The sequence below is a fragment of the Loxodonta africana genome, chromosome 18 (assembly GCF_030014295.1).
Source record: "Loxodonta africana isolate mLoxAfr1 chromosome 18, mLoxAfr1.hap2, whole genome shotgun sequence".
NCBI lineage: Eukaryota > Metazoa > Chordata > Mammalia > Proboscidea > Elephantidae > Loxodonta > Loxodonta africana.
Window position 1 is genome coordinate 18,076,149 of NC_087359.1, and position 26,140 is coordinate 18,102,288.

Consider the following 26,140-nt stretch of genomic DNA (forward strand, 5'->3'; position numbering starts at 1 on the left):
GTCCTTGGGTTTCCCAAGACCTCCTCTGGTGGAGTTGGGTCCCCTGCCCCAGCCTTCCCACCAGGGGAGGAGGATTGGACAAAGAACTATCTAGAAACGATGGGCCTGTGTGTTCAAAGCCCCTCAAGGCAGGGAAGGGGCTGTAAAGTTCTTGTTTTAGAGAAAGCCCATCGAGGTTCCGGTAGGGAGGTATTTCTCAGAATCTCATGATCCCCACTATTTCTTGTGTTGCTAACTGCCCTGAAACCTCACCAATTCCACCTCCTTCCTCTTTTAGTCTTATGCACCAGTGGGAAGTGGCTGCAAGAGGAAGTACAAGAGCGAGGGTGAGAGAAAGCAGAAGGGCTGGAAGACGAAGAAGTTTATTTTGTTCTTCCTGACAGGCTCCAGCACTGGTGTGAAGAGAAAATGCACCTGCTGCTGTTCATCCCCCTCTTCCGCCTCCCAGGTGAGTGTGGGGCCAGGGTCTGCATCCATGAGAAAGGCACCTCCAGCAAGAGGGAGTACCTGGCAGAGAGGGGAGGGCAGCAGGAAGGTAGCCTGCCAAGAATCTGACCCTGTTTCTAAGTAGTTCTTCCAAAAAACGTTACGAGCCTTGTGTATTCCATCCACTCACTCATTCAGAGCCTACAATCGCCAACGCAGGAATACTGAGCATTGTCTTCCTAGTGAACCCAGCACCAGGCATCCTTCCTGACCACCCAGGGGCTGACATTACAAAATTGCCAGTCTGACTGGCCCCCATGGTCAGGGAAATGAGGAGGAACCTCGTTGCTCAGGAGAGCTGGTGAATACCTGCTCCTGGACTGTCACTTTTGTGGATGCCTTATGAGCAAGGAAAGGCTTAGGGGAAGAGTCGAGGACATAGGGGGCTTTGAAGAAATGAAAGAGGGAGTTATCCAGGCAGGGAGGGAGAGGTGATTCAAGGCATTTGGGGCAGAAGGAAATAATAGAAGTTATCGAGGAACTCGAAAAGTCAAGAGGAGGTAGGCTTGATGGGAACAGAGGTAAAAAGAAGGGGTGAGCTGTGGGCAGAGATAGAGGGTTGAAGTGACCTTTAAGTTAATGAATATCATTTTGATGAAAAATGAAGATTTCCTTAACTTCTTAGTGTTGGATGCCCAGGGCTCAGCCATTGGTTTTTTTGTTCTCTAAGCCATTTCCTTGTCGATCTCACCTGCTTTCATGCTTTAAATACCATCTTCGTGTTGATGACTCCCAATTTTGTACCCCTAGCTTGAACATTTCTCAAGACTCCAAAATCCTATATCCAACTGTCTACTAATGTCTCCACTTGGATGTCTACTAAATATTCCAAACATGATCTGACCAAACCCCATGTCTCCATCTTCCCTTTTGAACCCTCTCCTGCCCCAGTGTTCCCCAACTTTGTGTTTGGCCACTCTGTCACTCCCCATAATGATCCTTTGAAAACATAAGTCAGATTAATGGATGAATAGATAAACAAAATGTGGTATAGCTATACAACAGAATGTTATTCAGCCATGAAAAGAAATGAAGTTCTGATACATGCTACCACATGGATGAACCCTGAAAATGTTTCGTTAAGTGAAATAAGCCAGCCATTTCACATGATTCCATGCATATGAAATGTTCAGAATAGACAAATCTATAGGGGCAGAAATGAGATTAGCAGTTGTCAGGAGCTGGGGGCATGGGAAGATGGGGGTGAGTGCTAATGAATATGGGGCTTCTTTTGGGGGAGATGAAAACGTTCTGATGTTGGGTAGAGGTTATGGCCACACAACTTTATAAATATGCTAAAAATCACTGACTTGTACATCTTAAAATGGTGAGTTATGTGGTGTGTGAATTATGTATTGACCAAAAAAAAAAAAAAAAAATGGAGAGGAGTGAGAAGTGGGAAACAGTAGTATTCTCCTGAGAAAAGTTTCTGGGTAGCATTTGACATAGATGTGGATGTGAGGTTGTGGAAGAGGGTAACCACAGCAGCTGGACTTTTTTACAGGGACTAATTTTATCGTTCATTCCATTGGTCACTGGACATGAGAAAGTTAATTTCAAGAAGTGATAAGAACTGTGAGGGAAACAGAAGATGATATGACATAGTGAGACCCAGGTAGGTGGGTAGGGGGAGCTCTAGATAGGGCAGGCCGAGAGGACCCCTCCAAGGAGCAGACATTTGAACTGAGACCTGGAAGATGAGAAGGCTCCACGGACTTCAGATCTGGGGATGCTTTCCGGGCACAGGAATGGCAAGAGTAAGTCTCTGGGGTAGGAACGAGTTTGACTTTGGCAAGTCTGAGGAAGAGAAAAGTCAGCATAGTTTCATCACGAGCTTCAACACAGCTGGTGTGGCAGATGAGGCAGATATTACTAACCCTTTGGGGAAATGGTCTCAAGAAATGTAAAAATGGAGTGGGGGAGATGTCACACCTCCTCTGACTTCACGAGGGAGAGAGACACGGGAAGGAGTGTTGGTGTGTGTGTGTGTATGAGTGTATGTGAGCGTGTGTGAATGAGTGAATCAGAACAAAAACAGACGAAAGGATTTTTGTTTCTTTAGAATCTTAAAAAATCATCTATAAAACTATCTGGCAGCAGAGCTTTTATCAGAACAAATTCTTTGATCACTTTAAAGCTTTTTCCATGATTATTGGTCTATTCAGGTTTGTTACTCATTTCTGAATCAATTTTGTTGTTGTTTTTTTTCTCTACAGAAAGATACCTATTTTATTGAACATATATTAGCATAAAATTCTGCAGGTATCATTTTGTAATTAAAACTTTACATATCTATTAGAATATACTCATTGTGACATTATGTGCTATGTCTTTTTATTGAATACATGTGCCGTGAGATTGTCTATTTTATTGTTGTTTCTTCTCCTCTCCCTTCACTTCCTCTTCTTTCTCCCCTCTCCTTCTTTTTTTCTGTGTTAAGCCAGTTTTGATATTTAGTTTGTTGTTACTGTTATTTTCTAAATTATTATTTTCTCATATGTATAATTTCTCCCTCTTATTTCCTTGGGGTTACTGTTTGTGATTTTCTCCCCAATTTGCTACATTAAATATTATGCTAATTTTCTTCCTTTCTAAAATTAGTTAAAGCATATTTAAGGTTAAGAACTTACTTTTTCTCCACTTTTAAAACTCCACGGTGAATTGTATGGTGTGTAAATTATATCTCAATTTTAGCATATTCACAAGGTCGTGCAACCATAGCCTCTATCTCCTTCCAGAACATTTTCATCACCTCAGAAAGAGACCTGGTGCCCGTTAGTGGTCACTCCCCCTCCCCTCCTCCAGCCAGCCCCCGACAATCACTAATCTACTTCTGTCTCTGTAGATTTGCCTATTCTGGATATTTCATATGAATGGAATCATACAATATATGGCCTTTTGCTTCCCATTTCTTTCTCCTAGCATAATGTTTTCAAGTTCCATCCATGTTGTAGCATGTGTTAGTACTTCATTCCTTTTTTATGGCCCAATAATATTCCATTGCATGGCTATACCACATTTTGTTTATTACCGCTTCACCTCATGACATTTGGGTTGTTTCTACTTTTTGGCTATTATGAACATTCATGTACAAGTCCGTGTGGAGATATATTTTCAATTCTCTTGGGTATATACCTAGGAGTAGAGTTTCTGGTCATATGGTAACTCTGAAAACCCTGGTAGCGTAGTGGTTAAGTGCTTCGGCTGCTAACTAGAAGGCCAGCAGTTCGAGTTTACCAGGCACTCCTTGGAAACCCTGTGGGGCAGTTCTACTCTGTCCTGTAGGTTTGCTATGAGTCAGAATTGACTCGATGGCAGTGGGTTGGGTGGGTTATGGTAACTCTATGTTTAACTTTTTGGGGAGCCACCAAACTTTTCCCAAGAATTTACTTTTAAATAAAGTTTTATGATGTCCCATACATTTTGATATGTAGTGTTTTCATTTTTGTTATCTTATAATAAGTCTTTATTATTATTTTTTTTTATATTGTCCCTAATCGAATCAAGTTATTTAAGGAAATTTTTCCCTCCAATCTCATATTTTATTTATTGTAAACAATTTTCACATGTATTTTTTATTTCCTGTAAATTATTTTCAGATTTATTTTAAAATATTTAGCTTAATTTGGCTTTCTTTTGTGACACAGAAGTCTTTTTTTTATTTTTAATAAAAGAGAGCTTGAAAACTCATCTTCCCTCAAAAGGATGTGTGTAGATTTCTTAGTTCCCTTCAGATGTCATAGAAAGCAGATTCAAGTCTGTGACCCAATTTTTCTTCCTAGCAGGCTTTTATCTGGTACTGTAGCTCTGTCCATTTGTGGTGAAGTCGTTTCTAGCTCTAACCACTTTGAATTCTTGCTTTGCAAGAGTCTGATACAGTTTAAAGTTTTCATTTGCCAAGTGCTATAATGGGCCCTCTGGGTGGTGCAAACAGTGAAACACCCAGCTACTAACTGAAGGGTTGGCAGTTCAAATCCACCCAGAGGTTTCTCAGAAGAAAGCCCTGGCAATCTATATCTGAAAGGTCACAGCCATTGAAAAACCTATGGCCAGTTCTACTCTGAAACCCATGGACTTACCATGAGTCAGAATGGACTTGATGACAGCTGGTGGTGGGGGTGTAATCATCATTGCCAACAAAATATAATGATAGAGAGATTTTGTTGTTATTGTCATGTGCCATTGAGTAGATTCTGACTTACAGCAACTTCATGTGACAGAGTGAAACTGTCCCTTAGGGTTTTCTAGGCTGTAATTTTTGTGAGAGCAGATCACTAGGTCTTTCTCCCACGGAGCTGCTGGGTGAATTTGAACCACCAGCCTTTTGGTTAGCAGCCAAGTGCTTACCATTTGCACCACCAGGGCTCTAACATAGGGATAATAGATGCTATTATTATCACCCCTATTTATAGGATTCAAAGGCACAGAAAGGTTAATTTGCCTAAGTTCACAGAGCCTGAAAGAGGTGGAACCATGATTCAAACTCAAGCCTCCTGGCACAGCCTGCCCTCTTAACCAGTACTTTGATGGTCTCTTGGTGCACAAAAGACAACACCCTCTCTCCTTCAATGTGAATTGCTCCTAGAGCTCCTTCAAGTGCTCCAGTATGCTGCTAATTCCATCTCAGATTTACACTGCAACGATCATAGTCATTGCTCATTTCAAGTACGTAAATGTTGAAATCTATCATTTCTATTCATGGCCTTGCATTCAGCTCAGGTGAATTTAAAGAATTTGTCAGCAGAGGTTTCGTTTAAGGTATTCCCATTCCCGGATTGCCTTCTAGCAACAGGTTAGGATGAAAATGTCCTGCAGACTAGGCTAGTCCTGGGACAGATTATTTGAAGGGAAGAGCTGATAAGGCAGGTCAGGTGTCTCATCCTTAAGTCTCCCCTTGAATCATCTCCATTACACTTAGCAGAAATCTTACAAGATACCAGAGGACACAGCACAGGTGCTGCTCTGTTTACAACTAAACTTTGCTTGCTTTTGTCATAAAAGTTCAGCTTTTCTAGGAAATTTGGAACTGGAATTTGCAACAGTGTAATGAACAAAATGGCATCTGCATGATAGGGATTCCATGGCACATGGAGACCAGGTGGCATCACCGTTTTGGTCAGCTTCCAAGGCATTCCTTCCAGGTGCTTTACTACAGCAGAACGATTAGGAAGAGTCTCTCCACGGCCGTCTTCTAGGGCTGCTCAGCTGGCCCTGCTGAGGGTCGTCAGGACAACGAGTCAAGGCAGTAACTGCTCTTTTCCTATGGAAATAGGTCTTCTGTTATTTCCTCCCCACTGTTGTTGTTATTAGGTGGCATTGAGTTGGTTCTGACTCACAGTGACCCAGCGCACAACAGAACGAAACACTGCGCCATCCTCACAATTGTTGCTATGCTTGAGCCCATTGTTGCTGCCACTGTGTCTGTCCATCTTGTTGAGGGTCTTCCTCTTTTTCACTGATCCTCTACTTTACCAAGCATAATGTCCTTCTCCAGGGACTGATCCTTCTTGATAGCATGTTCAAAGTATGTGAGATGCAGGAACATTCTGGTTGTACTTCTCCCAAGACGAATTTGTTCATTCTCTTGGCAATCCATTGTATATTCAATATTCTTTGCCAACACCACAATCCGCCGGCATCTATTCTTCTTAGGTCTTCCTTATTCATTGCTCAGCTTTCCTATGCATATGAGGTTATTGAAAACACCATGGCTTGGATCAGGCGCACCTTAGTCCTCAAGGTGCATCATTGCTTTTTAAGACATTAAAGAGATCTCTTGCAGCAGATTTGCCCAATGCAATGCATCTTTTGATTTCTTGACTGCAGCTTCCATGGGTGTTGATACTGGATCCAAGTAAAATGAAATCCTTGACAATCTCAGTCTTTTCTCCATTTATCATGATGTTGCTTATTGGTCCAGTTGTGAGGATTTTTGTTTTCTTTATGTTCAGGTGCAGTCCATACTGAAGGCTGTACTCTTTGGTCTTCAGTAAATGCTTCAAGTCCTCTTCACTTTCAGCAAGCAAGGTTGTGTCGTCTGCATAGTGCAGGTTATTAAGGAGTATTCCTCCAATCCTGATGCCCTGTTCTTCATATAGTCCAGCTTCACAGATTATTTTCTCAGCATACAGGTTGAATAGGTATGGTGAAAGGATACAACCCTGACGCACACCTTTCCTGACTTTAAACCGTGCAGTATCCCCTTGTTCTGTTGGAACGACTGCCTCTTGATCTATGTACAGATTCCTCATGAGACCAATTAAGTGTTCCAGAATTCCCATTCTCCAACATGTTATCCATAATTAGTTATGATCCACACAGTCAAATGCCTTAGAGTAGTCAACAAAACACAGGTAAACATCTTTCTTGAATTCTCTGCTTTCAGTCAGGATCCATTTGACATCAGCAATGATATCCCTGGTTCCATGCTGTCTTCTGAATCCAGCTTGAATTTCTGGCAGTTCCCTGTCGATATGTACTGCTGCAGCCATTTTTTAATGATCTTCAGCAAAATTTTGCTTGCGTGTGATGTTAATGATATTGTTCGATAGTTTCCGCATTCGGTTGGATCACCTTTCTTGGGAAGAGGCATAAATATGGTTGTCTTACAGTTGGTTGGCCAGGAAGCTGTCTTCCAAATTTCTTGGCATAGATGAAACAAAGTGCATCCATTTGTTGAAACATCTCAACTGATATTTCGTTCATTCTGGGAGCCTTGTTTTTTTGCCCATGCCTTCAGTGCAGGCTGGACTTCTTCCTTCAGTACCATCGGTCCCTGATCATATGTTACCTCCTGAAATGGTTGAACGTTGATCAATTCTTTTTGGTATAGTGACTCTGTGTTTTCCTTCCACCTTCCTTTAATGCTTCCTGTGTTGTTTAATACTTTGCCGGTGGAGTCTTTCAGTATTGCAACCCAAGGCTTAAATTTTTCCTTCAGTTCTTTCAGCTTGAGAAATGCTGAGCGTGTTCTTCCCGTTTGGTTTTCTATCTCTAGGTCTTTGTACATATCATCATGATACTTTACTTTGCCTTCTTGAGCCACCCTTTGAAATCTTCTGTTCAGCTCTTTCACTTCATCATGTTTTTCTTTTGCTTTGGAAACCCTGGTAGCATAGTGCTTAAGAGTTACAGCTACTAACCAAAAGGTCAGCAGTTTGAATCCACCAGGCACTCCTTGGAAACCGTATGGGGCAGTTCTACTCTGTCCTATAGGGTAGCTATGAGTCGGAATCAACTCGACGGCAACTTTTTTTTTTTTAATATATTCTCAAGGTTGTACTTTGGTTCTCTTGGACTTGTTTTAATTTTCTTCAGTTTCAACTTGAACTTGCATATGAGTAATTGATGGTCTGATCCACAGTCGGCCCCTGGCCTTATTCTGACTGATGATATTGAGCTTTTCCATCATCTCTTTCCACAAACGTGGTAGATTTGATTCCTGTATATTCTATCTGGTGAGGACCACGTGTATAGTTGCCATTTATGTTGGTGAAAAAAGGTATTTGCAATGAAGAAGTTGTTGGTCTTGCAAAATTCAATCGTGATCTCTGGCATTGTTTCTATCGTGAAGGCCATATTTTCCAACTACTGGTCCTTCTTTGTTTCCAACTTTTGCATTCCAGTCACCAGTAGTTATCAGTGCATTTTGATTGCATATTCGATCAGTTTCTGACCGTAGAAGTTGGTAAAAATCATCAATCTTTTCATCTTAGGCCTTAGTGGTTCGTGTGTAAATTTGAATAATAGTAGTTCAACTGGTCTTCCTTGTAGGATATGTACTGATCTAGTGTATCCATATGCCTACATGGAAGACCAGTTAATATGACTATTATTCAAATTAAATTACACACCAACTATTAAGGCCAAAGATGAAGAAATAAAGATTTTTACCAACTTCCGCAGTCTGAAATTGATCAAACATGCAATCAAGATGCATTGATAATTATTGGTGATTGGACTGTGAAAGCTGGAAACAAAGAAGGATTAGTAGTTGCAAAATATGGCCTTGGTGAAAGAAACAACACCTGAGATCCCATGATAGAATTTTGGAAGACCAACGACTTCCTTCCCCATGCATCTGTGGGGGCTTGCATGTTGCTGTGATGCTGGAAGCTGTGCCTCCGGTATTCAAATACCAACAGGATCACCCATGGCGGACAGGTTTCAGCTGAGCTTCCAGACTAAGACAGGCTAGGAAGAAGGACCTGGTGGTCTACCTCTGAAAAAAAAATTAGCCAGTGAAAATCTTATGAACACTGTCTGATATAGAGCCCCTCAGGATGGAAGACACTCAAAATATGACTGGGGAAGAGCTGTCTCCGCAAAGTAGAGTTGACCTTAATGATGTGAATGGAGTCAAGCTTTCGGGACCCTCATTTGCTGAGGTGGCATAACTCAATATGAGAAGAAACAGCTGCAAACATCCATTAATAATCAGAATGTGGAATGCACAAAGTATGAATCTAGGAAAAATGGAAATCATCAAAATTAAATGGAATGCATAAACATCAATATCCTAGGCATTAGTGAGCTGAAATGGACTGGTATTGGCCATTTTGAATCAGATAATTATATGGTCTACTATGCTGGGAATGACAACTTGAAGAGGTATAGTGTTGAATTCATCATCAAAAGAACGTTTCAAGATCTATCCTGAAGTACAATGCTGTCAGTGATAGGATAATATCCATATGCCTACAAGGAAGACAATTTAGTAGAACTATTATTCACAAATTTATGCACCAACCACTAAGGCCAAAGATGAAGAAACTGATGATTTTTACCAACTTCTGTGGTCCGAAACTGATCAAATATGCAATCAGCATGCATTGGTTATTACTGATTATTGGAATGTGAAAGCTGGAAACAAAAAAGAAGAATTGATAATTGGAAAATGGAGCCTTGGTGATAGAAACGACGCCGGAGATTGCATAACAGAATTTTGCAAGACCAAAGACTTCTTCCTTGCAAATACCTTTTTTTAACAATATAAATGGCAACTACACACGTAGACCTTGCCGGATGGAATACACAGGAATCAAATCGATTACATCTGTGGAAAGAGACGACGGAAAAGCTCAATATCATGTGTTAGAATAAAGCCAGGGCCTGACTACAGAACAGACCATCAATTGGTCATATGCAAATTCAAGTTGAAGCTGAAGGAAATTAGACCAAGTCCACTAGAGCCAAAATGCAACTTTGAGTATATCGCACCTGAGTTCAGAGCCCATCTCAGGAGCAGACTGGATGCATTGACACTGATGGCCGAAGACCAGATGAGTTGTGGAATGACATCAAGGACACCATACACGAAGAAAGCAAAAGGTCATTAAAAATATAAGAAAGAAAAAAAGACCAAAATGGATGTCAGAAGAGACTCTAAAACTTGCTCTTTTTAAAGCCAGTGGAAGAAATGATGAAATGAAAGAGCTGAACAGAAGATTTCAAAGGGCAGCTTGAGAAGACAAATTAAAGTATTATAATGACATGTGCAACGAACTGGAGTTAGAAAACCAAGAGGGTAGAGCACACTCAACATTTCTCAAGCTGAAAGAATGGAAGAAAAAATTCAAGCCTCGAGTTGCAGTATTGGAGGGTTCTATGGGGAAAATACTGAACGACACAGGAAGCATTAAAAGAAGGTAGAAAGAATACATAGTCACTATACCAAAAAGAATTGGTTGACATTCAACCATTTCAGGAAGTAGCATATGATCAAGAACGAATGGTACTGAAGGAAGTAATCCAAGCTATACTGACGAGACAGATTGACATAGTGGCTGCAACTATGGGCTCAAACACAACGATGATTGTGAGGATGGCACAGGTCTGGGCAGTGTTTCCTTCTGTTGTACATAGGGTCCCTATGAGTTAGAACTGACTTGATGGCACCTAACAACAACAGACCAGTATATAAAGGAGCTCTGGTGGTGTAAATGTTAATTGCTTAGCTGGTAGCTGAAAGGCTTGTGATTGGAACTCATCCATCCTCTCCATGGGAGAAAGAAGATCTGGCGATCTGCTTCTTTTATGGACTCAATTGTGTCCCTCAAAAATGTGTGTCAACTTGGCTAGGCCATGATTCTCAGTATTGTGTGATTGCCCACCATTTTGTCATCTGATGCTATTTTCCTATGTGTTGTAAATGCTACCTCTGTGGTGTTAATGAGGCAGGATAAGAGGCAGTTATGTTAATGAGACAGGACTCAATCTACAAGATTAGGTTGTATCTGGAGTCAATCTCTTTTGAGATATAAAAGAGAGAAGGGAGTAGAGAGACAGAAGGACCTCCTACCACCAATGATGAAGAACCAGGAAGGGAGCATGTCCTTTAGATCTAGGGACCCTGCACTGAGAAGCTCCTAAAAACAAACAAACAAACAAAAAAAACAGTCATTGAAGAGTCGATTCTGACTCATAGAGACCCTATGGGACAGAGTAGAACTGCCCTGTAGGGTTTCCAAAGACTGGTTTTTGGATTCAAACTGCTGACCTTTTTGGTTAGCAGCCAAGCTCTTAACCATTGCGCCGCTAGGGCTCCAAGAAGCTCGTAGACCAGGGGAAGATTGATGATAAGGACCTTCCCCCAGAGCCGACAGAGAGAAAGGGTTCTCTTGGAGCTGGCACCCTGAATTTGAATTTCTAGCCTCTTAGACTGTGAGAGAATAAATTTCTCTTTGTTAAAGCCATCCACTTGTGGTATTTCTGTTATAGTAGTACTAGATAACTAAGATGGCTCCCTTAAAGATTATGGCTAGAAAACCCTATGGGGCAGCTCTACTCTGTCACATGTGGTTGCTATGAGTCAAAATCGACTTGATGGCATCTAGCAACAAAAGACGAGTAAAACACAAAGATGGTAGCAAAATGTCATCCCTTGATCCCACTTCTAGGAATATATTCTAGTGAACTAAGAGCCGTCACACGAATAGACATATGCATACCCATGTTCATTGCAGCATTATTCGCAGTAGCAAAAATGTGGAAACAACCTAAGTGCCCATCAACCGATGAAAGGATAAAAAAATTATGGTACATACACACGATAGAATACTATGAAATGATAAAGAACAATGATGAATCCACGATATATTTCCCAATCTGACTAATCTGGAGGTCTTATGCTGAGTGAAATAAGTCAATCACAAAAGGACAATTACTGTATGAGGCCACTATTATAAAAACTCAAGAAAAGATTTGCAAACAGAAAGAAACAATTTTTGATGGTTACAAGGGAAGGTTGGGGAAGGGAGATCATTAACTAGATAGTAAAAAAAAAAAAACAAACCTGTTGCCCTAGGGTCTATTCCGTCTCATAGCCACCCTATAGATAGTAGATAAGTGTTAACTCTAGTGAAAGAAAAGGCAGTACACAATATAGGGAAAGTCAGCACAACTTGACCAAGGCAAAGTCATAGAAGCTTCGTGGACACGTCCAAACACCCTGAGAGACTGAGGTACTGGGGCTGAGTCTGGGGCCCATGATTGCAGGGGTTATCTAGGTCAACTGGCATTCACAAAGTTCATAAAGAAAATGTTCTACATCCAGCTTTGGTGAGTAGCATCTAAGGTCTTAAAAGCTTGTGAGTGGCCATCTAAGATGCATTTACTGGTCATTCCTTCCAGAGCAAAGGAGAATGAAGAAAACCAAAGATTCAAGGGGAATATTATTCCAAAGGACTAAAGGACCACATGGGCCACAGCCTCTACCAGCCTGAGCCCAGAAGAACTAGGTGGTGCCTGGCTACCACCACCAACCTCTCTGACAGGGATCACAATAGAGAGTCCTGGACAGAGTGAGAGAAAAACGGAGAACAAAATTCAAATTCACACGCAAACACACAAAAGACCAGACTTACTGGCCCGACAGAGACTGGAAGAACCCCCAAGACTATGCCCCCTTATACTCTTTTAACTCAGAATTGAAGCCACTCCTGAAGTTCACCCTTTAGACAAAGATTAGACAGGTCTATAAAACAAACAATAACAAATGTGGGAATGTGCTTCTTAGTTCAGTTGTGTATACGGGACCAAAAGAGCAATACCTGCGCAAAAGCAGTGATGAGAAGGCAGGAAGGGACAGGAAAGATGGATGGACAAAAACTGGGAATTGGGGTGTGAAAGGGGAAAGTGTTGACACACAGTGGGGATTGCAACCAATGTCACAAAACAATTTGTATACAAATTGTTGCGTGAGAAACTAATTTGCTCTGTAAAGTTTCACCTGAAGTGCGGGTGCGCGTGCGCGCACACACACAGGGCTTAACCTGAAATATAAAGATTATATTGGCCATAGGGCAGGGAGAGTGGTGAATTATAAAAAACTGTTATTGCTCAGTGTCAACATTCTTATTTCTTTTGAAATCTGTAGTTACGTTCTTCAGGGACTTAAATGGGGGCTTTGACCAGTAGAATGTCGAAGGACAAGAGGTCTGTCTTGTGGAAGATACAGTTCATCCTTGACTATTATTCAACTCATCAGGCGTTTGGATTAGGGAACTATTCTCACTACAGGAACCTGTGGCCCTCCCCTTAGGGTGGGAGGTGACAGGTACATGGATTTGTGTTTTCCAGGCTACTCCACCTTATCGGGTCCAAAAGCAGTGAGTGGCCCAAAGGGGGGCTCATTGACTGTGCGGTGTAGTTATGGCCCAGGATGGGAGACCTACTACAAGTGGTGGTGTCGAGGAGCTGTTTGGAATAGCTGCAAAATCCTCGTTAAAACCACTGGGTCAGAGAAAGAGGAGAAGAAGGGTGGCATATCCATCAGGGACAGTCAGAAAAATCGCACATTCGATGTGACCATGGAGAAGCTCAAGGAAGGCGATGCAGACGTTTACTGGTGTGGGATTGAGAGAATAGGAACTGACCTTGGAGTCCAGGTTGAAGTGTCAGTTGGCCCAGGTAAGAATGTGTGGATGTGTCTTTCAGTGCCTGCTCTGTCCTAGCCCCAGAGGGCCCTCTTGAGTGACTGAACTTTGGGCAGGGCAGAGGGTGGTAGAGCTCCTGTGTGTCAGTGAACCCCACTGTCAGCTTGGGGTTGGGAGGGGCTTCTTTTACATGGTCTCTCATGGCTCCCAGGACTCTTCTAGGATGGAATGATGCTTTTCTGGGCACATTCTCTTCTCTGCACAGCTCAGTCTCTTGCCCATAGAGAACAAGGTGATGGTCCCCAGTTTCAGCCCATGTGCCAAAGGGACCCCTTTCCATGGGACCCAGAGACCCCAATCCCCCCTGAAGCTTTCTTGGGGCCCCTGACACCCAGGTGTGGCTGCTCTTTGTGGAGTTCTGGGCTGGGACTTTATTGCCTCTTCCCACCCTCCATCCTGTAGGGAGGGTGAGACAGAGGTGCAGCATAGATGGGTTGCTGTGGTCTAATTCTGAGGTCTGGAAAGGTTCCCACAGTCAAATGGCTGCCTTTCTGGTATCTGAAGTCCCACCATCAGCCATTAATGCATTTGGATCTAATAATGTCTCTTCCTAAGTCCTTCTAGAAGGCGAACAACCCTGGGAAGGTCATCTTAGAGGTCCCAGTGCCTTGATTGGAGTTTATCTGTTGGGCTCTACTTTTGCTGACCCTTGGGAGGGCAGCATGTGCTCTCGGGACACTAGGGGCACCACTATCAACAGAGCCCCAACCACACCTGGTCCAATGAGGCATGCTACAGTTTGCAAAGTGCAGCACGTATATCATCTAACTTAATCTTTACAACGCTCTGGAGAAGCCATGTTCTAGAAGCTTAGTAACTTGCCCAAAAAGTAAAGGCTCTTCTAAACATTAGGATTTTGTTCAGGACTAGCTCTGACCTTAAAAGTCACAGATGTAGGGTATATGTTAATAGCACTGTGCAGGCTCCCATTCCACCCTGTCCTTGCTGGATAAATAAGATCAGGGGGAGGCATGAGCTGAGGCATTGTCACAAGCAGTGAAAGTATTTAAAATCCCGGTGAACTCCAGCCACCCTTGTCCTGAGGCTGTTCCTGGGCCCCTTCTAGCCCTCCCAGGGCCTGATGAAGGTCCTCTCTGTGCCTGTGTCAGCCCCACCTGCTTCTGAGGCTCTTGAGGCTCCTAGAGGCTGGGGAGATGTGAGATCCAGACTGCAGTTCCCTCCTTACAGCCCTGCTCCAGGCTCCTCAGGCCAGGGCAACCCCCCTTCCTGGGCTTAGATCCATGTGCAGGGCTGGGTGGGTCAGCAGGCAGCGTGCTATGTAACCTGGTCTGTACGCCAAGCACCAACTACAATGTGGACCACCACCACCTCCACCAACACCACGTTTACAGTGCCAGCCACCCCAGAAGAGACCACAGCCTTCCCCACTATGACGAGCCAGCGCTCTGATGTCAGGTAAGCCAGTTCAAATGCTGCTGTTCCCTGCTCCAATGGGGGAGCCCTTTGCTTTCCCAGGTTCTAGCTGGAGCTTGGGCTCGGACCCTCAGACTCCTTTGAGAGGCTGAGAGGGAGGGGGCCTGTCCCACTTGCTCTCAGGCCACACAGTGTTCTCCTGGAAGTCCATCCTGGAGCTCAGTGCAGTTGGTAGTTTTGTGGGTTGGTCCATTCATGCATTTCTTCATCTCACCTTTACCGAGTTAATGTGTACCTGGCAGGGACTGTGCTGAACTCAGTGTTCCTTGATGTCTGTCTCCCCCCTGTGAGTGTCTCTGTGTTCGTTCTGCTCTTTTTGTAACTCAGGAGTGATTAGATTTAGGACCCAGTCTACTCAGTGTGAACTAATCAACATTACAAAGAAAATCTTATTTCCAAACAGGATCATATTTACTTGCATAGAGGCCAGGATTTCAACACATATTTTTTGGGCGGACAGGATTCAATTCATAACAGAGGGCAAAGCGTAGAAGCAGAGGGACTTTTAGGAGCCTGCTAGGCCTGTAAAAAAAAAAAAAAAGGCTTGTAGACACATCAAAACCATCTTGTGGAACCCACCTATCCTTGTTTACCATCTTTGAGGGCACACAGGAGTGGGGGTTCCCTGCAGGTCATAAGGTGTGTGCCCCTCCCATGTGGGATAGGGCCCAGAGGCGAGAGGTGAGCCCTGGGTGCAGGGCCTCCTCCGATTGTTGTTTCCAGGTCTAAGATCATGCAGCTCAAAATTCTCATTCCCCTCGTCTGTGCCGTGTTGCTGCTTCTCTTGGTGGCGGTCTCACTCCTGGCTTGGAGCATGGTGAAGCGACAGAAGAAAGGTGAGAGGACCTCGTAGAGGCTGGTCTGGGGCTGGGGAAGTTGTAAGTGTGTGTGGTCGATGGCTGGTGTTGTCATCGGGGATCATCTGGCCCGAGGGATTACCCATGTGGTCTGTAAATGGCATTGTTGCAAAGACCGGCACCTGGCTGTCCCTGGGCCTTGGGGGTAGGTCTGGAGTTTGCAGTTGAGCCTCAGGGGGTTTTGGTGCCAGGTGCCTGCTCGGCACATCACTGCCTTCTCTTCTCCCTGATCACCTCCCTCCTTGTTTTTTAATTTCGGCTCTTGGTGGTAGACAGCCCATTCTAGGGTGCCTGGACACTTCAGTGGAATCTATGTGGTTTCCAAGAAGGTACTAAGCCGACATGGGGGCAGGGAGATCCACACACACATATGAATGCATACATATGTGTGCATGCACAAATATATGTGCATGTACACTCGTGCATGGACACACAGGTACACACACAAGCACACATACACACAGATGCATGTACACAGTACATATACACAATGCATGTGCACATACACATGCACACACATGCATGCACACACATACAAAAGTTCATGTACACATGTGTACACACATACATAAGACTGGACTGTCTGCTTAAAGCCATTCCTGCCTCTGCCGCCAAGAGCCGAAACTGGAAATGGATGTGTATACACAGGGTGCACACACATGCATGACCACGCACACAGGCATGTATACACACATGAACACACTCCTCTGGGTTTGATCAGAAAGGTTGGTTGTGACCCTTACTGGTTTTCATCCTCTGTCCCCAGCCCTTCCTCAGGCTGTCTCACTTGCTGTCTGAACTTGCTCTTTGGGGAAGGGCCTGAAGACTCTGAAGTCGTGACATTTGGCCCCAACCCAACCCTTTGCCTGTCTGGCTTCCCTTCCACATTTTCACAGTCATCCTCCCAAACCCAGTAGGATCTAAGCTTTTAGGGAGCCCACTCCACTTCTCCACCCCCTCACGTGGAATCTTTTCACCTGCGGGGGTGGGGGTGCTGACTCTTACTCATTACTTTGTCTTCCAAATATCCTTTCTATGACCTGAGTTCTAAGTATTTCCTTGGTATCTAGAAACTAAATACCAGGGAATAGTTTCTATTCTTTTGTTGTCCCTAAAGCAGGGGACATAGGGGGTGGCAGAGGAGGGCCAAAGCGCAGAAGAAATACAGGAACCAGCAGCAACCTCACAACCAGTCCATGTCGTGCTGACCCAATGTGTACACCCTTGGGGGGCAGCTTGGAGTCCCTCTGCGACAGCTTTACTGCCTAAGCATCCATGTGTCAGCCTCAGCCAAGCCCCGGGAGGCAAGGAAGGGCATCCCCAGCCACCCAGCCTCTCACAGCCCACTGAAGACAAACTAGACTTCAGCGGGGTGGAGGTAACAAGGAGGCACATATCAAGTGCCGTCTGGGTAGCTGGGCCAGGAAGGTGTGACTCTGAGCTGACTCCCAGAGGATGAATCCAATAGAGAAATGCTGGAGTTGCGGGCAGAACTTTGGGCAGAAGCAACAGGTTGAGCCTGGGGTTGGGCAGAAGAAAACTCAATCCCAGAGGAGTGGATGGCTGGCAGGGCTGCCCGATCAGTGGGTTGCACGGTTCTGTGGTGTGAGCAGCAGGTGGGGTTAGATCTCTGGGGAGCCCAGAGAGGTTGTGACTGATGTCACATAGCGTGTGATCTGAGGAGTCAGAATTAGAACCAGGTCTCCTGTCTCCACATCTGGAGTCTAATTCCCCTCTTTCCTTCTGCATTTCTCTTACCCAGACCTGGGGTCCCTGAGAGTCTTGGGGACAGGTTTTCTAATTCTGGGTTGTGTTTGTCTTTCAGGTGCTGTGACATCCTCAGAGCAGGTGAGAGTCCTGAGTCTCAAGCAGAGAGATCAGCTGTTTTTTTCCGCTCCTTCCTCATTTCTGTCTCCCGGGAGCACAAAGACCCTAACCCTGTGCCAAACAGCATCCATGTCCTCATGGTCTCCATATTCTGCAGGGCCTGAGAGGGGCCTGGGAGGGTGGGGAGCCTGGCAACAGTCAGGGGGGAGGAGGGCTGGAATGGAAAACTGAGATGTGGGGGTGCAGGGGTGGCGCTGGGTGAGAGGGTACCCAGGGAAGCAGAGATGTCCATGGTCCTCAGCAGAGGAGGGACCTGTACCCACACAGGGGGAGTCCTGTGACCCCCCCCATTCTGTATCCTCTCTTCAGCCCCTGGAGAGTGACCTTTGCTACGCACACCTGACTCTGCACCACGCTGGCACCTCCCTGGTTTCCTCCCGGAAAAAGGCCTCCACCATGTCTGCCTCCTCTGCCCAGGCCAACCAGGCAGAAGTAGAATACGTCACCATGGTGTGTATTTGTGGTGTGTACTTAGTAGTGTGTACTCAGTGGTGTGTACTGGTGGTGTGTACTCATGGTGTGTACTCATGATGTGTACTCAGTGGTGTGTACTAGTTGTGTGTACTCATGGTGTGTATTCAGTGGTATGTACTAGTAGTGTGTACTCATGGTGTGTACCCCTTTGACGAGCCAGGCAGAGCCACAGCCCTGAAGGACTTGCCTGAGGGCCTTCCCAGGCTCTTGGAAGTATCTATATACCAGGTCTCAGGGCTGGGGATTTGAGGACCAATCAAGCATGGTCCTAGGGCTGGGAAGGAGGACTCAGACATACTGATGGACCCACGATTCCACCCAGAAGTGCTACCCTGGTGGAAGAGTGGAAGGAGAGATTTTTCTGCTATGGCTGGAGCTCAGGGTATTTGGCTGAGTGGAGCGAGGGTTGCTGGAAGGCTTGGGAGTTGATTTCAGAAGTCCTGGAGGGTCTGTCTTGGCCTCATGAGGTCCCCTGGCCTCGTCCAAGGCCTCCTCGGCATGCAATCTTCCAGCCTCTCTGACCCCGTGCCCATCTCTATTGCAGGCCCCCTTTCCGAGGGAGGAGATTTCCTATGCTTCTCTGCCTTTGGACACCTTGAATCAGGAGCCAACCTACACCAACATGGGCCACCACACAGCCCGCATTCCCACAAGGAGCCATGAGGAGCCCACAGAATACAGCTCCATCAGGAGCCTTTAGCCACTACTCCAGGGCTTCCTTTCAGATTTCACCTGAACCTACTGTGGTGCACACATTGCTGTCTCATCTGCCTTCTGGCCCTGGTCCCCTCATCAGGACCAATGGGCGACTGAGACCTCTGCCCCAATCCAGCCAGTGTCGCCCCCAGCTCAGGCTCCAGCTCAAGTCCAGACTCATGGTCTTCTGCGGGTCAGAACAGGAGTTTCTACAACTTCTTTTCTCCCACATTGCTTGAGAGGGTGCTGGAGGGATGCTCTGGGCTGCCTTGGAAATAATAATAATTATGACAATAATAGCAGGTAACCTTAACCTACTGCTTACCACATACAGTGGGCTGAATAATGGCCCTCCAGAGATATCCACATCCTAATCCCAAGACCTTTGACTGTTACCTTATATGACTGTCTTAGGCTGGGTTCTTTAGAGAGGCAAAACCAGTGAAGTGTATACATATATGTGTGTGTGTGTGTGTGCACGTGTGTATGTATGTTTATATTTGTGTACACACACACACACACACATACGTATATATAGAGAATGAGAGAGAGAGAGAGAACCTCAAGGAAATGGCTCACGTGGTTGTAGAGGCTGGCAAACCCCAAGTCCATGAGTCAGAGGTCAGATGGGGGCTTTTTCTGACTCACATAGTTGCAGAGGCTGATGAACTCATGATTGGCAGGTCAGATGGCAGGCTGTTGGCTCACAGGCTGCAGAAGCTGATGAATCTCAAGACGGCAGGTAAACTAGTAGCTCAAGTCCCAAGAACCAGAGGTCAGATAATGATAAGCTGGATGCAGGATCCAGAGTGACAGCCTTGCTGGAACATCCATTTATATACTGCAGGCAGGCCACATTCTCAAGGAAACTCCCTTTCAACCGATAGGCTGCTCATACCAGATCTCATCATGGAGTTGATTACACGATCACATAGCTGCCAAATTACATCACTGATACTACATCACTGACAAGCTGCATCATAACTGCCAAACCACTGAGAATCATGGTCCAGCCAAATTGACACTCAATCTTAACCATCGCCATGACAAGGGAGACTGTGATTAATTTAAGGATCATGAGACAGGGTGTTTATCCTGGATGATCAGGGTGGGTCCCGAATGTAATCACAAGGGTCCTTAGAAGAGGTGGGCAAGAAGGTCAAAGAGAAGAAGGCAATGTGAGAATGGAAGTAGAAACTGGAGTGATGTGGCCAGGAGCCAAGGAATGAGCTGAAAAAAGACAAGGAATGGATTCTCCGCCTAGAGCCTCCAGAAGGAACCAGCCCTGTCAACACCTTGACTTAGATCCTAGTGAGATGAATTTTGGACTTGACTTCCAGAACTGCAGGAAAATAAATAGGTATCCTTTGTGGTTTGTTATGGCAGCAGTAGGGAGCTCAGATACTATGTTGCAGGCACTATTCCTTGCTTCACTTTTGTAACTAATGTAGTCCTCACAACAACCATAGGAGGGCGCTGCTAGCATCATCCCGATTTACAGTGAGAAACCTGGGATCCAGAGAGCTTCAGTGACTGGGACCAAGTTTTATCTTCAGGAAGCAGATGAGTTGGAATTTGAACCCAGTCATTTTGGCCCCAGAAATCTGGAGCTTGGGCTACTACCCTACACTGTGTGTATAAGGAGGATAGTGTGTGTGTGTGTGTGTGTGTGCCATGCACACAAGGACACTAGTGAGTGCTTACAGACACTGGCCTGCTGTCCTTGTTCTAGAGTCCTGGACCTCTCCCTGCAGAATATATTCCTGAGTCCCATCCCGTCTCTGTCTCTGTGGTTACTACTCTAGTCCAAGTAACGCAGAGTTCATTCTGAATTCTGCTTACAGCAGCCAGCGTGATCTTTGTAAAGCACAAATCTGATCGCTTTCTGTGTATAACCTTCTGGTAGTTTCCCTCCCCAGCCCAAGGGGCCCAAGTTGATCCACGGGTCCCTGCCCGCCCCTTCAACTCCATCTCTGAATTCTCTCCTTCTCACTCACTTTGCTCCATCCCACCAGCCTTTTTTCTGTCCTAACAAGGTGAGGCTTTCTCCCTTCTCAAGGCTTTGGGACTTGTTGGGGCTTCTTTCTGGAATGTTCTTCCTGAAGATCTATGAATAGTTAGCTTCTTTTCCGTCATCACAGCTGAAATGTCCCCTTCAGGGATGTCTTTCCTGAGCACCCTGATGGCAGTGACCCTTATTGCCCACCTCCCAGTTTGGACCCAATTTCTCTCTGCCATGTTGCCCTGTGTTACCTCCTTCATAGCATTTATTACTTTATGAAATTTCTTACTTATTGGTAGGTGGCTTCATTGTGCATCCCTCTCCACTAAGCTGAAAGCTGCCTGAAGGTGGGGACTCTGTCTCATTCCCTGCTCTACTCCTTGTGCCTAGTTTAGTGCCTGTACCTGGTGGGTTCTCAAATGCTTGTTTGTTGAATGAATGAATAAATAGCACAGCTGGTTCAGACTTAAGAACACAGGACAAGCTCTCAGGAGCAGGGAGGATTGACTGTGTCCATCACTCCAGGGAGGGAGTCCTGGGCCAATTGGTCCAAGGAATTTCCGGATTGGCTTCCCAGGAGCATGAAGTGGGGAGACTACTCCCCTCCTGACAAACAGGGAGAAGCAAGGAGCCATGATTTCCTCCTGATTGGGGGCAAAGGTCTATTACTTCACTTAGGTCTGTTTTGGTGGCGGCTGGGGATGAAGTGTCAGGGAAAGGCACCACCCTTGGAACAAAGGACCAGTTATGCTTAAGAACCACAAGCCTCCTGGTTCACAGGCAAGTGGCCTGGCAGGTACAGGGGCCATAGAAGTGTTTAATGGGCCACTATCAATGTATTCAGTCCCTGGGTGGTGTAAGATGTTTGAACTTGGCTACTAACCTAAAGTTCAGCAGTTCAAACCCACCAGCAGTGCCATGGAAGAAAGGCCTGGTGATCTACCTCCATAAAGATTACAGCCAAGAAAATCCTCTGGAGCAGTTCTACTTAGTACCAATTTGGGTTGGGTCACCGTGAGTCAGAATCGACTCAACAGCAATGGGTTTTTGTTTTTTTCTTTTAAATCAGTGTGTCCTGGAATTTACCTGACTTCTCACAGCCCTGGACACCCCAAATAAAACAGGAGAAGTGACATTGGTGGGCGGACATCCCAGCATGCTGCTGCTGCTCTTTGCTCCTGCTCTCATGCCCCAGACATGATTCTAGAAACTTAACAGCTTTTCCTTCCTGGGGGAATTTGCAGAGGTGGAGCAGGCTTAAATATTCTTTAACTGGTCATTTAAGCTGGTCAGCTCAGAGTAAGACTATTTTTGACCCAGGCTGTTTTAAGATTACAAAGCAAGAAGTGGCCACGGAGAGAAGTTTAAATGACAAAGTTCAAAGCAGAGCAAAATTAGAGTTGAAGAATAGAAGTCATAACATAAAGCCTGGAACCAGTGAACTACTGCGCCATTTTGACTCCTGTGTGTAAAGTTGCTTTATGTCTGACTTTTTAAACAGCCAGCACCAAACGGAATGTCTAAGTGTAGGCATATGTTGGATAGTAAAACCAAACAAGCCAACCAGTTGCCACTGAGTCGATTCTGACTCATGGAACCCTATATGTTACAGAGTAGAACCGCTCCATAGGGTTTTCTTGACTGTAATCATTAGGGAAACAGATTGCCAAGCCTTTCTGCCATGGTGCCACTGGGTGGGTGCCAACTGTTTGTGACACCCAGGAACCTCATGTTGGATAATGAGGAGCTTATTTTTTCTGGTAATATACTGTCACAGATACTAGTGAAGATTACTGTCAAGAAACTTTCGACATGAATCTAGAAAGACAGGGGAGACTAGAATTTAACTCAGGTTGGCTTGGTTAGAGGAGTCTGGCTGCTTCTGTCTTTATCTGGACAGTGGATATGGGTTGGAAATGGCAGCCAGGCTGAGTTGAGGAAAACCAAAAACCAAACCAAACTCGTTGCCGTAGAGTCGATTCCGACTCGTAGCGACCCCATAGGACAGAGTAGAACTGCCCCATAGGGTTTCCAAGGAGCGACTGGTGAATTCGAACTGCTGACTCTTTGGTTAGTAGCTGAGCTCTTAATCCTTGCAAAAGCAGCTTATAAAGACTGATCCACTCTGATCACTTTTAATTGTCTTAGTCAAGCTTTTAAAAAAGGTGTCTAATCTAAGATACATCTATTGGCACCATTTCATCTGGAAAAAAGGAGAGTGAAGAAAACCAAAGATAAGAGAAAAATATCAGTCCAAAGGAATAATGGGCCACATGAACCACAGCCTCCACCAGCCTGAGCCAAGAACTAGATGGTGCCTGGCTATCACCACTGATGGCTCTGACAGGGATCCTAAGAGAAGGTTCCAGACAGAGTAGGTGAAAAATATAGAACAAAATTCAAATTCACACAAAAAAGACCAGACTTACTGGTCTGACAGAAACTGGAGGAATCCCTGAGACTAAGTCTCCCAGACACCCTGCTAACTCAGAACTGAAACCACTCCCAAAGTCCACTTTTCAGCCAGAGATTAGACAAGCCTATAAAATAAACAATAACACAAGTGGGAAATACGTTTCTTAGTTAAATTAAGTATACAAGACCAAATGGATAATACCTGCCTAAAAGCAAAGATGAGAAGGCAGGAAGGTACAGGAAAACTGTACAAATGAACATGGAGAGCTCAGGGTAGAAGTGGAAAAGGGGAGAGTGCTGACACATTGTGGGGATTGCAACCAATGTCACAAAACAATCCATGTATAACTTTTTGAATGAAAAACTCATTTGCACTTTAACACCTAAAACACCATCCAAAAAAAAAAAAAAAAAAAGATATCTACAAGACAGATACATTGTTGGAGATGTTTTTATCCAAAACCCAGCCATCTGGACCGGTGGCTGGCTGAAAATGGACCTTTCCACGTCCTCAGAGACGGAGTTGAGCAGCCTATGACGTTTGTGAAACTAGTCCAGTTGATTCCATAGCTGGACAGAGCAGACTTCCAACCTTCAGTCAAGCATTCAGGTCCTTTGGGTGTTGGTTATGACCTTGGAATCAGCCACTAATTCAGCATGTGGGAGACCCGGGTTTGATTCCCCGCCAATGCGCCTCATGCACAGCCCTCACCATCTCTCAGTGGAGGCTTGAGTGTTGCCGTGGTGCTGAACAGGTTTCAGAAGATCTTCCAGACTAAGGTGAACAAGGAAGAAAGGCCTGATATCTACTTCCAAAAATCAGCCAATGAAAACCCTACAGGTCACAGCTGTCTAATCCTCAGCCAATCACGGGGACGGCACAGGACCGGGCAGCATTTCATTCCATTGTGTATTAGGTCACCAAGACTCGGGCCACCTTGACAGCAGCACTAGAGTTTAGAGGCTGCTGGAGGAAATGCGCAGGGTCGGGGAAGGGAAGCAAACACACACAAGAGGTTTGAGAGGAAATTATTTCATAACGTTTACAGATATGTATCTGAGTATTGTCTCAACCCTATCCCGCTGCTCCGTAAAGACTCTGCCAAGGCTGAGTCTGGGGGCTAGGCTAGCACCTTTATTACAAAAGAGAGTTCAGATGGGTTCCTCAGCTGAGTGAGGATGGCATTCACCATCTTGCTGTATGGTTTCCAGGAAACCATTCTGCTAAAACAAACTCCAGGACATTTAAACACTCAGCTCTGGTTGAGTGACTAATTATTTATAGCACACCTAAAGTTGCTGGGGTTTCCCTCCTTTGTTTTTTTGAATTATTCATATTTAAAGATTCCACTTTATAAAAATAGCAGGCTTTGGCCAGGCTCCTTTTGAGAACTATGTGAATATTATTGACTTTCAGAAGTCAGAGCTTTTTTGAGAATCGTGGAAGGAGGGGGAAAAAATACTGGACTGGTAATTTAGATTAGGAGAACTGTCAGGAGGAAGTGAAGCTAACAGTTACCTTTGTGTGGATACCTTGAAAGTTAGAGTTCCTAACTGCTCAGGCTTGGACAGGCCAGACTGCCAGAGTACATTAATTTCACGTGCCAATAATTTTTTTTAGGTTGGGAGGGACAGATATGCCGGCTAGCCTTTTATTTTACTTAGTAAATGCATTCCTAGGAGTCCCTGGTGGCACGATGGCTAAGTGCTTGGCTACTTGACAGTTTGAACCCCCCCAGAAGCACCTGGAAACACAGGCCTGGCCATCTGCTTGCAAAAGAGCACAGCCTTGAAAACCCTATGGAGCAGTTCTACTCTATACACATGGGGTTGCCATGAGTCAGACTTGACAGCAATTAAAAATGATTCATTCATAAACTAAGAGGTAAATGGAAAGAATGCTGACCAATGAAATCAGAGTGTAAACAGAACTGTTATGACTACGAAAATAAAATTGAATGCTTTGGAAAGACCCAATGTAAGCATGTCATTTAAAAGAAAAAATTGCTGACTGGAGGAACCCCTGAAGCCGTGCCCCCCAGTCGCTCTCTTAACCCAGAACTTAAACTGTTCCCAAAGCCCACTCCTCAGAGAAAGATTAGACTGTACGATAAAACAGAAAAAAACACTTGTGAAGAGTGTGTTCTTAGTTCAAACAGATACATGAGACCAATGGGGAGCTCCTGTCCAGAGGCAGGATGAGAAGGCAGCAAGGGACAAGAACTGGTTGAATGGACAACAAGAAACCCAGAGTGGAAAGGAGGAGTGTGCTGTCACATTATAGGGATTTCAACTAATGTCATACAACAATATGTGTCTAAATTTTTGTATGAGAGATTAACTTGAGCTGTAAACGTTCACCTAAAACACAATAAAAAAAAATTTTGTTGCTAGTAGGGGTTGGTTCAGTAGTTTCAAATTGAGTACAAATTTACATAATATTGAAGGGCACATACAAGTTGTCAGTAAGTTGAACGTTCATAGCCCAGGGACTTAGTACACTTTCATTTCCCTGGAACTTTTTGTTTTGGCATAATTCCAGACTTAAAGAAAAGTTTCAAGGACAGTACAAAGAATTCCCATATACCAGGGCTCAGCGAACTTTTCCTGGAAAGGGCCAGATAATAAATATTTCAGGCTTTACAGGCCATATAAGGTTTCTGTTACAGATTCTTTTTCTGTTGTTTTCCTTGCCAAAAAAAAAAAAAAAAGAAGAAAAAAATTGCTGTCAAGAGTGGGTGAAACTATGTGACCAGTCATCCTTAACTGGGTTGCATTCTTATCCAGTATAATTGGAGTTGATAACTGCTCAATTCATTGAAAAAGTTGGTTAAGCCAGGGAATCATAAAAAGGGTAATTCTTCCTTTAAATATTTTATTTTGACACAAAATATCTAACAGTATAGTAGTTTGCTAATATTTCCAGGTAGACCTAAGGCCCTTCTTTGTTCGTG

At 44.6% G+C, this 26,140-nt stretch overlaps 1 protein-coding gene across 2 annotated transcripts; it reads left to right on the top strand.

Moving 5' to 3' along the window:
• The first annotated feature begins 271 nt into the window (after positions 1 to 271).
• CD300LF (CD300 molecule like family member f) lies at positions 272 to 25,582 on the top strand. Of its 2 annotated transcripts, none has more exons than XM_023556918.2 (7): positions 272 to 448; positions 13,066 to 13,395; positions 14,774 to 14,837; positions 15,579 to 15,691; positions 17,538 to 17,560; positions 17,909 to 18,049; positions 18,618 to 25,582. In XM_023556918.2, the coding sequence occupies exons 1-7, from the start codon at positions 409 to 411 to the stop codon at positions 18,771 to 18,773; spliced, it is 867 nt and encodes a 288-aa protein (XP_023412686.2). In that variant the 5' UTR covers positions 272 to 408; the 3' UTR covers positions 18,774 to 25,582. The 2 variants fall into 2 exon arrangements, with proteins under 2 accessions (XP_023412686.2, XP_023412685.2); XM_023556917.2 differs by having other exon boundaries at positions 273 to 448; positions 14,723 to 14,837.
• Positions 25,583 to 26,140: the final 558 nt, after the last annotated feature.

Bases quoted from the DNA above. Each gene is read 5' to 3' on its own strand.
- CD300LF (XM_023556917.2), top strand. From the start codon at position 409: ATGCACCTGCTGCTGTTCATCCCCCTCTTCCGCCTCCCAG. The intron at 14,838-15,578 runs GTAAGCCAGTTC...TGTTGTTTCCAG, and splicing joins AGCCAGCGCTCTGATGTCAG to GTCTAAGATCATGCAGCTCA. The intron at 18,050-18,617 runs GTGTGTATTTGT...TCTCTATTGCAG, and splicing joins AAGTAGAATACGTCACCATG to GCCCCCTTTCCGAGGGAGGA.